This window comes from Haliotis rufescens, unplaced genomic scaffold (assembly GCF_023055435.1).
Source record: "Haliotis rufescens isolate VD_foot unplaced genomic scaffold, xgHalRufe1.0.p SCAF_10, whole genome shotgun sequence".
NCBI lineage: Eukaryota > Metazoa > Mollusca > Gastropoda > Lepetellida > Haliotidae > Haliotis > Haliotis rufescens.
Genome location: NW_025963780.1, coordinates 41457450 through 41470891, shown reverse-complemented (window position 1 = coordinate 41470891; position 13442 = coordinate 41457450). Strand labels below are relative to the sequence as shown.

The 13442-nt window shown below is 42.2% G+C and overlaps 2 protein-coding genes across 2 annotated transcripts; both read right to left on the bottom strand.

Moving 5' to 3' along the window:
- Window positions 1-5061: 5061 nt before the first annotated feature.
- On the bottom strand, window positions 5062-6907 carry LOC124146703 (uncharacterized PE-PGRS family protein PE_PGRS20-like). Its single transcript, XM_048391851.1, has 3 exons — window positions 6755-6907; window positions 5772-5894; window positions 5062-5226 (listed from the first exon to the last, which is right to left on the bottom strand). The coding sequence occupies exons 1-3, from the start codon at window positions 6816-6818 to the stop codon at window positions 5165-5167; spliced, it is 249 nt and encodes an 82-aa protein (XP_048247808.1). The 5' UTR covers window positions 6819-6907; the 3' UTR covers window positions 5062-5164.
- A 3498-nt stretch (window positions 6908-10405) lies between these two features.
- On the bottom strand, window positions 10406-12301 carry LOC124146696 (uncharacterized PE-PGRS family protein PE_PGRS20-like). Its single transcript, XM_048391850.1, has 3 exons — window positions 12149-12301; window positions 11158-11280; window positions 10406-10568 (listed from the first exon to the last, which is right to left on the bottom strand). The coding sequence occupies exons 1-3, from the start codon at window positions 12210-12212 to the stop codon at window positions 10507-10509; spliced, it is 249 nt and encodes an 82-aa protein (XP_048247807.1). The 5' UTR covers window positions 12213-12301; the 3' UTR covers window positions 10406-10506.
- Window positions 12302-13442: the final 1141 nt, after the last annotated feature.

The window sequence follows — 13442 nt, the reverse complement described above, 5'->3', positions numbered from 1 at the left end:
TCTACAAGGACAGTACCCTGAGCATTGACCTACACGGAGACATGACCATTCTACAAAGACAGTACCCTGAGCATTGACCTACACGGAGACATGACCATTCTACAAGGACAGTACTCTGGGGATTGACCTACACGGAGACATGACACTCCTACAAGGACGTACAGTACTCTGAGCATTGACCTACACGGAGACATGACTCTTCTATAAGGACAGTACTCTGAGCATTGACCTACACGGAGACATGACTCTTCTACAAGGACAGTACTCTGGGGATTGACCTACACGGAGACATGACCATTCTACAAGGACAGTACTCTGAGCATTGACCTACACGGAGACATGACTCTTCTACAAGGACAGTACTCTGGGGATTGACCTACACGGAGACATGACCATTCTATAAGGACAGTACTCTGAGCATTGACCTACACGGAGACATGACTCTTCTACAAGGACAGTACTCTGGGGATTGACCTACACGGAGACATGACCATTCTACAAGGACAGTACTCTGAGCATTGACCTACACGGAGACATGACTCTTCTACAAGGACAGTACTCTGGGGATTGACCTACACGGAGACATGGCACTCCTACAAGGACAGTACCCTGAGCATTGACCTACACGGAGACATGGCCCTTCTACAAGGACAGTACTCTGGGCATTGACCTGCACGGAGACATGACCCTTCTACAAGGACAGTACTCTGAGGATTGACCTACACGGAGACATGACTCTTCTATAAGGACAGTACTCTGAGCATTGACCTACACGGAGACATGACCCTTCTACAAGGACAGTACTCTGGGCATTGACCTACACGGAGACATGACCATTCTACAAGGACAGTACCCTGAGCATTGACCTACACGGAGACGTGACCATTCTACAAGGACAGTACTCTGGGCATTGACCTACACGGAGACATGACCCTTCTACAAGGACAGTACTCTGGGGATTGACCTACACGGAGACATGACCCTTCTACAAGGACAGTACTCTGAGCATTGACCTACACGGAGACATGACCATTCTACAAGGACAGTACCCTGAGCATTGACCTACACGGAGACGTGACCATTCTACAAGGACAGTACTCTGGGCATTGACCTACACGGAGACATGACCCTTCTACAAGGACAGTACTCTGGGGATTGACCTACACGGAGACATGACCCTTCTACAAGGACAGTACTCTGGGGATTGACCTACACGGAGACATGGCCCTTCTACAAGGACAGTACTCTGGGGATTGACCTACACGGAGACATAGCCCTTCTACAAGGACAGTACTCTGAGGATTGACCTACACGGAGACATGGCCCTTCTACAAGGACAGTACTCTGAGCATTGACCTACACGGAGACATGGCTCTTCTACAAGGACAGTACTCTGAGGATTGACCTACACGGAGACATGGCACTCCTACAAGGACAGTACTCTGGGGATTGACCTACACGGAGACATGGCCCTTCTACAAGGACAGTACTCTGAGCATTGACCTACACGGAGACATGGCCCTTCTACAAGGACAGTACTCTGAGCATTGACCTACACGGAGACATGACCCTTCTACAAGGACAGTACTCTGGGCATTGACCTACACGGAGACATGGCACTCCTACAAGGACAGTACTCTGAGGATTGACCTACACGGAGACATGGCACTCCTACAAGGACAGTACTCTGGGCATTGACCTACACGGAGACATGGCTCTTCTACAAGGACAGTACTCTGGGGATTGACCTACACGGAGACATGGCTCTTCTACAAGGACAGTACTCTGAGCATTGACCTACACGGAGACATGACTCTTCTACAAGGACAGTACCCTGAGCATTGACCTACACGGAGACATGGCTCTTCTACAAGGACAGTACTCTGAGCATTGACCTACACGGAAAAGCTGCTTGATGAGGCTATTTGACATCCATCACGTCTACATGTAGCTGTCAACGACGTGGTGAGACATCATCTTCATTCGTGGAAGGGCTTCACTTTCGTGACTACATTTCACAACTTTAAGGTACGATCTACGAAGATTTCAAAGAGATTCATGTGAGTCTTGCTCAGCAGTTGTTTCATCAGGGTTACAACATTCAAGGTCCCAACAAAGATTTCAAAACGTTTTACTGTTGACATGTGGAGGACATTTCCAAATTTGAGGCATCAGCTACAAAAACTTTGTCCGATGCAATTCTCTATTTGACTATAACCATATACTCCCGTGTTTTCTCAAGTGAACAATTGACTTGCCTTTATATGTCTTTGTAACGTGTTTCTTGTGATTGTGGAATTGGTGTTGTGGCTTTTGTTTGTGACAACATATTTCGTCGTGTGTTTGGAAGGTTTCGATAGAGGGAAATATTTCATTTGGTCATTACTTCACGTCTGTCTGAGAGTTTGAGCCCATATGTCAACACCATGTGTGTGCGTGTTACAATTTTAGAAATACATTGTTTTTAATACTATTGAATTGCCTGGTTCTGTTTGATTTTGATTTTGGTATATAAAATACATCGCCAACATATTTATAAAGAATGTGCCATAGTGTGGATAATTGATTGTGAGTGTGGTTTAACGCTGCTTTGAGCAATAATTTAGCAATATGACGGCGGGAAACACAAGAAACAGGTTTCATCCATTTTTTCATATTTGGAATAGAATCCGGTACCAGCGAATGCTTTAACTACTGGGCTACCTATCGGCCGACATGCTTTAAATATTTAACATATAAATGATGGATTTCGGCTTGAGGTCAGGATCAGAGTAACAGGAGTGTAATACAGAATAACAGGTGTGCAAGACAGTGTCACAGGTGTGCAAGACAGAGTCACAGGTGTGCAAGACAGTCACAGGTGTGCAAGACAGAGAAACAGGTTTGCAAGACAGAGTCACAGGTGTGCAAGACAGAGAAACAGGTGTGCAAGACAGAGTCACAGGTGTGCAAGACAGAGAAACAGGTGCGCAAGACAGAGAAACAGGTGCGCAAGACAGAGAAACAGGTTTGCAAGACAGAGAAACAGGTGCGCAAGACAGAGAAACAGGTTTGCAAGACAGTCACAGGTGTGCAAGACAGAGAAATAGGTTTGCAAGACAGAGTCACAGGTGTGCAAGACAGAGAAACAGGTGTGGAAGACAGAGAAATAGGTTTGCAAGACAGAGTCACAGGTGTGCAAGACAGAGAAACAGGTGTGGAAGACAGAGAAACATGTGTGCAAGACAGAGAAACAGGTGTGCAAGACAGAGAAACAGGTGTGCAAGACAGAGAAACAGGTGTGCAAGACAGAGAAACAGGTTTGCAAGACAGAGAAACGTGCGCAAGACAGAGAAACAGGTTTGCAAGACAGAGTAACAGGTGTTATTAGATATCCGAGATATACCTTGTGTATTTACAATGTCACTGAACAATTCAGTTTAAGTATAAATATTTAATTAAAAATGTTATCTTGATTCCACTTTTTCCCCAACCTTGAGCAACAGCTCTGCCTTCGTAAATCCTTGACGTCAACTGTTTGAAAGAAACATTGCTTGTTTTATAGAATGATTCCGTATTAAACTTTGGAAACATTTAAATTTGTGATGTTATTACCAGGCGATCGGGCAACCAGGGGCTCTTTGGACAAGGTATAACTTTCACCACAAGGAGTACACAGTTAATTAGGTCAATGAGTCATTTTAAAAGAATTTTTGTGTGTGTTACATTGCTTTAGTCGCTGATGAAGTCAATGTTTTGTATTTCTGCAGTGTTCTTGTTTCGAACATGGCTAAACCATGTGAATACTGGTTTGACTCAAGTTGGACAGCACGGCTGTGGTGTGTTCTTATGGAGACCGGAGAACGGGTGGTTCACTGGTTTGAAGCACTACACGTTACTGAAGAAAGTTGTGCCCCATGTCTTACAGTGTCCAATGGGCGAAGGTTCGTATCTCAGTTTCGCACCAGTTATGGTCTTCGGTAAGTGGTAAATCGCCCCACGTGCCACTTTGAGCTGACATTGTATGATGTAATCTATGATAATATATGATCTTTAATCTTCGTTAAGTAAACCTGGGAACGTATTCGCGTGGACGTGAACCACACTGGTATTAATAAATGTAGGCTCACCAGATTTCGCGTGGGTCCAGTTTTATTGGGCAACCTACAAAATTCTACATAACGACAGTGCTGTGAGGGGTTCCTCACTGGAGATATCAGATCAGGCATTACAGCAAGGTGGCAGAATATAACAGAGCTTTTCACTAGAGAGAGAGACTGTGTATGGTTTTACGCCGTAATATTCCATCTAGATCAGGGCGGGGGACACCAAAAATTGGCTTCACACAATGTACCAAGGTCTTCGGCGTGACGGGGGCACGGGTGGCCCAGTCGTCTAAGGCGCCGCGATTCGCTCTGCAGAGTTGCGTCCCCTGGACACGCCAGAAACCTATGATTGTGGGTTCGAATCCCGGTTCGCCCCGATTATGTTTCTAGGTTTGTCAGCACCATACCCGTGCCCGTGGGTTTTACCAAAGTGGTAAACGTCTGAGACCTGCATCACTTCGGGCTTTCCTCCCACATGAAGCTGACACGTCGTGATATAACTGGAATACTGTTAAAAGCGGCGTTAAACCCAACTCACTCACTCACTCACTCTTCGGCGTGACGAACGAACGCTTTTACCCGCAGGCTACCCCACTGCCCTCGCTCTAAAGAGAGAAAAAGGACATGGGAGGGCCAGTGTCTAATGCAGCGTCCCATGTCAGTAACCAATGGTCGGGTGTTCGAATACCAGATTCGACCTGATTATCTTTCATGGGTTTCACCAAAGCGGTAAACGTTACAAAGACACGTGTCAGTTTAGCCTTTCCTCCCACATTAAGCTGAAGAACTGCACCAGACCAGATACAATGAACAGCAATCACGCCGTCGGTTTTCCAAGATACGCAGTCTACCACGCCATGGAGCCTGACCACCCGATCTATTGAGTCGCCTCGTACGGCAGGCATAGTTGTTGGGAATCACTTCTAACCTGTACTCCTCATAAAAGAGAATAAAGAGCAAACACATTAGTTGTTATTGAATACCTTGTTTATTGATAAATAATTAATCAATTTTACATGTTTGGCAATTTATGATGAATTATTGCCATTGTAGTATTTCCAGAATTCCCATGGACACATTCACATTTCCATCGGGAAGATTCGGCTCAGGAGTCGGCATTGAAGCAGCTGTTGGCTGAGACCTGTCAGATACAAAGGGAACACGATACGTTAAAATATATCCTGTACATTTTTGTCACGAAAATTATTTGTTTTTTTTAGTACAATGTGAAATACACATATAGAAAACGAAGGCGATGAGCTAACGACATGATGGTAGCTGTGTTGATACTCTTTTCAATTGCTTTCTCTCCTGGAAGTCACGTGATGTGACCTAGTAACAGGTACCTTAGCCATTTCTCGAAAGAAAGTTAATGTCATGGATGGATAGTTGCAATAATAATGAAATGGTGGGGAAGTACTTTTTTTAGATGAATATATCACGCCCATCGATGTTAGATCGGAGCTGTACTGTTCTTTCAGGCGGTACTCCTGTACAAATGTAATTGCTAAATTTAGAGGTAGTCGTCGAGTCAATCCAAGCTCGGCTTAATCTTAAAACGAGGTTTTCAGTATCGTGCTAATTTAAGCGCCATTGTATACTAAAAACAGGTTGTTAGTTGCTCTAACAGCTCTTCCTGTCTTTGAGAATCGTTCTATTGCTTCCATGTACAACCCCTATGATTACCTGAATTGCCAAACATTCCTCCCATCCCGCCAGCGCCACCTGCACCACCTGCTCCACCTGCGCCACCAAACGGGCTACCCATACCACCCAAACCTCCACTCAAGGCCAGCAGTGCTCCAAGTCCTGTAACAGATGGGAGAAGTTCATGCAGTGAGTGAGTGGTATGGTTTAACGTTGTTTGGAAATTCAGATAAATCACAGCAGGATGAGTGTTAGGAAAACTCAATGTCATGTCAGCTGGAGACGTTATAGTCCTTGATTAAATCCACAACACTGGTATTGTGACGATAGACCAGGGATCATAATGGGAGATTTGAACCCGGAACTGGCAGTTGAAGGACCGATACCACTCTGCCACCACAATGTCCTAGGTTAAACAGGAACTACTTGACATAATTGACAGAAACAGCCATACAGAAACACCAGCCAGTACCACATGGTTAATTAGTTGGTTGGTTGGTTGGTTGGTTTGTTGTTTAACGCCGCACTCAGCAATATTCCAGCTATATGACGGCGGTCTGTAAATATTTGAGTCTGGACCAGACAATCCAGTGATTAATATCATGAGCATCGATCAACGCAATTGGATCGATGACATGCATCAACCAAGTCAGCGAGCCTGACCACCCGTACCCGTGAGTCGCCTTTTACGACAAGCATAGTCACCTTTTACGGCAAGCATGGGTTGCTGAAGACCTTTTCTACCCCGGATCTTCACGGTTCTTACTTCATCGTGAACATGAGTGAGTGAGTTAAAATGTAAAGTCAAATCGGCAGTATTTCAGATCGAAGTTCTTCTTACAAATATTAATTAAAGTTAATGTAGCATTAGTGTGGTATTGTGCCAAACAGAATGGAACGTTGTCGTTGAAAAAGGTTACGCATCAAGAAAAAGTATTCATACGCAATGACATTGCAGCACACACTCCCATACATTTTACAGCCATATAGTAATACAACCTTAAATCCTAATACATATTTACCTTGAGCTGACGCTGTTGCAGCAAAGACGGCGACAAGGACAACAATCAAAACTGAAGAATTCATGGTTGAAGGAAGAAAGTTGCGAGCAGAACCTTTCTGTGTGAGAGTCAGGATGGTTAATGGAAAGAAGCAGCCTTCCTTTATATTTATAGAGATTCCACCTCAACATCAAGTCCTTTGTAGCCTTTGATGCAAATGACATTCAGGGTGTATGTCAAGGTCACAATGACAAGGTATCTAGTGATAATCTCTTTATGATGGCACATATTTATGAGACAAAGAGAAAGTGGTTTTAATGGCGCGTGTATGTGTGAAGAGTTCATCTTTCCGAGGCGTTGGACGTTGTCCTTAGGCGACCTCCTTATGAGGACAAATGGATTACATCTCACAAGTGAACGGTTTTAGTTGATATAACTTGTACCAAAACTTTCTTACTCTGTGTAAATAAAACATTTTCAAATCAAACCAAATCTACCCTAATAAAGTATATCATTCAAATGCAGTTAGTGAACAACATCGTTATTGTATTCGCAGCAGGCAATACTTGAATTTCAAAGAAAGAAATTTGGATTGCTTAAAATATTTGTATCTTATTTTTAGCTACAGTTTTACATCTCTATATATTTATGGCAAATGGGAATTTAGGTCGGATGTGTGCATATACACTGAAACCTCTTTAATCCGGACACTACGTTCTGAGTGAAATCGTCCGGATCAACAAATGTCCGGATTAACGATTCCTTGGTATGTATGCCCATTACTTGCATGCTGACGTTCCCAACTTTGATGGTTTAGGGGAACTAACGGGGTCCGGGTTAACGAGGGTTCATTGTATACACATATAGCCATATTCTACCTACCATGTAGGTAGAAATGTAATACATGTATACATATGTCACTAGACTGTATCTGCAGTTACTTCTTATGGTTATGAAAATGAATCTTGTCGCTGGTCCAGTCTTCATCAGTTTTCATCACTGGGGATATCAGATCAGAAGATAGTAGTGTAAAACACCGGCCGTATGCCTAAATTGTCCTATGTGTCGTTTTGAAAGAGTTAAATTAGTTTCGATGTTTCTAACATCTTCTCAACCAATCACTGCAAACATTCACGAAACACTCAATAATGTGTGTTTGCTAACTTTCCCATTCCCATCTTCTATTTGCAGGTCCCTGTAAAGCCTCTGCTGCAGCCGAGCCATCTCCAGCCACAGTCTCTCGTTCTGCGCGGCACAGTGATTTTAAACCCATAATCAAAATATATATACGACATTTTATGCAAAAACGGTGGGACGCTCAGATCAATGTCAATACAACGAAAGAAATTCAACCAAATGTCGGTCATACCTGCAACACACCCACGGCAAAACGTGGCATTACGTAAGCTTTATTTACGGTTAAACAATCAGTGTGTGTTGTTCGCATAAATATGTGAATATCACGCTTATCCACATTGTGAATATTAAAAAGTTCGCCAACATATTTATTGAAAATGTGACATAGCGTTGATAACTCATTGTGAGTACGGTTTTACGCTGCTTTTAGCAATAATATTATTATCAGGACGGGGGCAACAGAAACGTGTTTTACTCATTTTGTCCATGTTCGCAATGAAATCCAACATGATACACGACTGCTATAGCGGCTGGGCTACCCGAAATTTACATGATTGATTACGACTGGTAGTCAGGATCAGAGTAACGGGTGGTATTTGATACCCGAAATATACATGATTGATTACGACTGGTAGTCAGGATGAAAGTAACGGGTGGTATTTGATACCCGAAATATACATTATTGATTACGACTGGTAGTCAGGATCAAAGTAACGGGTGGTATTTGATACCCGAGATATACATGATTGATTAAGACTGGTAGTCAGGATCAAAGTAACGGGTGATATTTGATACCCGAAATATTCCTGATTGATCACGACTGGCAGTCAGGATCAAGGTAACGGGTGGTATTTGATGCCCGATATATTCCTGATTGATCACGACTGGCAGTCAGGATCAGAGTAACGGGTGGTATTTGATACCCGAAATATACAAGATTCATTCTGACTGGCAGTCAGGATAAGAGTAGCCGTGAAATTTGATACCCGAAATATACAAGATTCATTCTGACTGGCAGTCAGGATAAGAGTAACGGGGATATTTCATACCCGAAATATACAGGATTGTTTACGACTGGCAGTCAGGATCAGAGTAACGGGGATATTTGATACCCGAAATATACAAGATTCATTCTGACTGGCAGTCAGGATAAGAGTAACGGGGGTATTTGATACCCGAAATATCCAGGATTGTTTACGACTGGCAGTCACGATCAGAGTAACGGGGATATTTGATACCCGAAATATACAGGATTGTTTATGACTGGCAGTCAGGATCAGACTAACGGGGATATTTGACACCCGAAATATACAGGATTGTTTACGACTGGCAGTCAGGATCAGAGTAACGGGGATATTTGATACCCGAAATATACAGGATTGTTTACGACTGGCAGTCAGGATCAGAGTAACGGGGATATTTGATACCCGAAATATAAAGGATTGTTTACGACTGGCAGTCAGGATCAGAGTAACCGGGATAACTGATACCCGAAATATACAGGATTGTTTACGACTGGCAGTCAGGATCAGAGTAACGGAGATATTTGATACCCGAAATAGACTTTGTGTAGTTACAGTGGCACTCTATATTACACTACCTTTAGACTTTCGGGTGTCTCTAGCATAAGATGGGCACAACTTTACCGGAACTCTTCAAATCTGTATTTAGGAAAGTATTTCACCAATGCCTACTTGAAGGTACCATGCAAGTATAAACATTTCTTGAATGTGATATCTTGAGTCACAGGATTACCTTTCTTTTCGCTACTTTTCTGTAAATCCTAAACGTACATTGCTTCAAAGTAACAATCCTAGTTGCTAAGAGTGATTCCGTACTAAACACTGAAAACATTTACATTAAGTATTGATATTACCGGACGATCAGGCGACCAGGTGGTTAAAAATATGGACAATTTACTACTTTCACCACAAGCAGAACACAGTTAGGTGCAGGGGTCATGCTAAAATTGCAGTGTGTGTTGAATGTGTTCATGTAACATTGTTTAATAACTGTTGAATGTTAATGTTTTGTATTTCTGCAATATTATTTTATTATATTATGTCGGACATGGGTAAGACCGGTGACAACTTGTTGGACTCAAGTTGGACAGCTAGACTATGGTGTGTTCTTGTGGCTCAGATTTTTAAAGCGCTACACGTCAATGATGTTGAGTGTGTTCCATGCCTACCGTTGTCCGATTATCGCAGGTACAAGTACCAGATTCGCCCTGATTATGTTCCATGGTTTTGTCAGCACCTTACACGTGCTTGTTGGTTTGACACAACGATAAACGTCAAAGGCGTGTGTCAGTTTAGCCTTTCCTCTCACATTAAGCTGAAGAATTGAACCAGACCAGATACAATGAACAACATTCACACCGTCGGTTTTCCAAGATACGCAGTCTACCACGCCATGGAGCCTGACGCCCCGATCTATTGAGTCGTCTCGTACGGCAGGCATAGTTGTTGGGAATCACTTCTAACCTGTACTCCTCATCAAAGAGAATAAAGAGCAAACACACCAGGTGTTATCGAATACCTTGTTTATTGATAAATGATTAATCAATTTTACATGTTTGACAATTTATGATGAATGATTGCCATTGTAGTATTTCCAGAATTCCCAGGGCACCTTCACATTTCCATCGGGAAGATTCGGCTCAGGATTCGGCATTGAAGCAGCTGTTGGCTGAGACCTGTCAGATGCAAAGTGAACACGATACGTTAAAATATATCCTGTACATTTGTGTCACGAAAATTATTTGTTTTTTTAGTACAATGTGAAATACACATATAGAAAGCGAAGGCGATGAGCTAACGACATGATGGTAGCTGTGTTGATACTCTTTTCAATTGCTTTCTCTCTTAGAAGTCACGTGATGTGACCTAGTAACAGGTACCTTAGCCATTTCTCGAAATAAAGTTAATGTCATGGATGGATAGTTGCAATAATAATGAAATGGCGGGGAAGTACTTTTTCTAGATGAATATATCACGCCCATCGATGTCAGATCGGAGCTGTACTGTTCTTTCATGCAGTACCCCTGTACAAATGTAACTGCTAGATTTAGAGGTAGTCGTCGAGTCAATCCAAGCTCGGCTTAATCTTAAAACGAGGTTTTCAGTATCGTGATAATTGTAGCGCCATTGTATACTAAACACAGGTTGCTGGTTTTGCTGTGTTAGGCGCAATGTGCAGAAGACATTCTATCGTCATGTGTTACTTCAGCTCTTCCTGTCTTTGAGAATCGTTCTATTGCTTCCATATACAACCCCTATGATTACCTGAATTGCCAAACATTCCTCCCATCCCGCCAGCGCCACCTGCACCACCTGCTCCACCTGCGCCACCAAACGGGCTACCCATACCACCCAAACCTCCACTCAAGGCCAGCAGTGCTCCAAGTCCTGTAACAGATGGGAGAAGTTCATGCAGTGAGTGAGTGGTATGGTTTAACGTTGTTTGGAAATTCAGATAAATCACAGCAGGATGAGTGTTAGGAAAACTCAATGTCATGTCAGCTGGAGACGTTATAGTCCTTGATTAAATCCACAACACTGGTATTGTGACGATAGACCAGGGATCGTACTGGGAGATTTGAACCCGGAACTGGCAGTTGAAGGACCGATACCCCTCTGCCACCACAATGTCCTAGGTCAAACAGGAACTACTTGACATAATTGACAGGAACAGCCATACAGAAACACCAGCCAGTACCACATAGTTAATTACGTCATAGTTAACATGAGTGAGTGAGTTAAAATTTAAAGTCAAATCGGCAGTATTTCAGCTGTGCTGGGACTCGGCAATATGATATACATGTAATGTAAGGTGTGTGAGTGTGGTTAAATGCTCCTTTCACCTATCTTAAACATTACAAGTCACTGACATTGAAAACTAGGAGATAAACATTATGCATGAATACTCAATGAAACCCGCAAATTTAAACACATTATGTCCATTGGGGCATTGTAAAATACAAAAGTTATCAGTATTTTTCCGTAGCGCTCTCTCCCTACGTGAACTCTAGCAGTTTAATGACGTCACTCTGCAATGTGCTTCTGTTTATCTACATCGAAGTTCTTCTTACAAATATTAATTAAAGTTAATGTAGCATAAGTGTGGTATTCATTGTGCCAAACGGAATGGTACGTTGTCGTTGTAAAAGGTTACGCATCAAGAAAAAGTATTCACACGCAATGACATTGCAGCACACACTCCCATGCATTTTACAGCCGTATAGTTATACAACCTTAAATGCTAATATATATTTACCTTGAGCTGACGCTGTTGCAGCAAAGACGGCGACAAGGACAACAATCAAAACTGAAGAATTCATGGCTGAAGGAAGAAAGTTGCGAGCAGAACCGTTCTGTGTGAGAGTCAGGATGGTTAATGGAAAGAAGCAGCCTTCCTTTATATTTATAGAGATTCCACCTCAACATCCAGTCCTTTGTAGCCTTTGATGCAAATGCCATTCAGGGTGTATGTCAAGGTCACGATGACAAGGTATCTAGTGATAATCTCTTTATGATGGCACATATTTATGAGACAAAGAGAAAGTGGTTTTAATGGCGCGTGTATGTGTGAAGAGTTCATCTTTCCGAGGCGTTGGACGTTGTCCTTAAGTGACCCCCTTATGAGGACAAATGGATTTTATCTCACAAGTGAACGGTTTAAGTTGATATAACTTGTACCAAAACTTTCTTACTCTGTGTAAATAAAACATTTTTAAATCAAACCAAGTCTACCCAAATAACGTATATCATTCAAATGCAGTTAGTGAACAACATCGTTATTGTATTCGCAACAGGCAATACTTGAATTTCAAAGAAAGAAATTTGGATTGCTTAAAATATTTGTATCTTATTTTTAGCTACTCTTTTACATCTCTTTGTATTTTTGGTAAATAGGAAATGTTTAGGTCGGATGTGTGCATATACACTGAAACCTCTTTAATCCCGACACTACGTTCCGAGTGAAATCGTCCGGATCAACAAATGTCCGGATTAACGAATCCTGGGTATGTATGCCCATTACTTGCATGCTGACGTTCCCAACTTTGATGGTTTAGGGGACCTAACGGGGTCCGGGCTAACGAGGGTTCATTGTATACACATATAGCCATAATCTACCTACCATGTAGGTAGAAATGTAATACATGTATACATATGTCACTAGATTGTATCTGCAGTTACTTCTTATGGTTATGAAAATGAATCTTGTCGCTTTTATTCAGTCACAATATTGTGTTTTGTAGGGTTTCAAAGTTAGTCTCACAGACCCTGCGTTAATGTTCCAAACCTGCCCCAGTCAGTAATAGTGTTGTTACTTGAGCTGTATGGGGAATGGGTACACCGTGACGATTTGAATAAAGGTATAAATAACAGAATTTTGCATTTTTAGATAAAATGCACCAAATTTAAAAAACCGTCAAACATAACATGTTGAATGAAATCATTTCATGTGTGCATTTAGGTATTTCTCTCAACTTACATCGTCTTGATAACCTCTAAACCTCTAACCTCTATACCATGACCTGGCGCAACGATGTTAAATAGTTGTAACG

Bases quoted from the DNA above. Each gene is read 5' to 3' on its own strand.
- LOC124146703 (XM_048391851.1), bottom strand. From the start codon at position 6,818: ATGAATTCTTCAGTTTTGATTGTTGTCCTTGTCGCCGTCTTTGCTGCA. The intron at 5,895-6,754 runs GTAAATATGTAT...CATCTGTTACAG, and splicing joins TGCAACAGCGTCAGCTCAAG to GACTTGGAGCACTGCTGGCC. The intron at 5,227-5,771 runs GTAATCATAGGG...TGTATCTGACAG, and splicing joins AGGAATGTTTGGCAATTCAG to GTCTCAGCCAACAGCTGCTT.
- LOC124146696 (XM_048391850.1), bottom strand. From the start codon at position 12,212: ATGAATTCTTCAGTTTTGATTGTTGTCCTTGTCGCCGTCTTTGCTGCA. The intron at 11,281-12,148 runs GTAAATATATAT...CATCTGTTACAG, and splicing joins TGCAACAGCGTCAGCTCAAG to GACTTGGAGCACTGCTGGCC. The intron at 10,569-11,157 runs GTAATCATAGGG...TGCATCTGACAG, and splicing joins AGGAATGTTTGGCAATTCAG to GTCTCAGCCAACAGCTGCTT.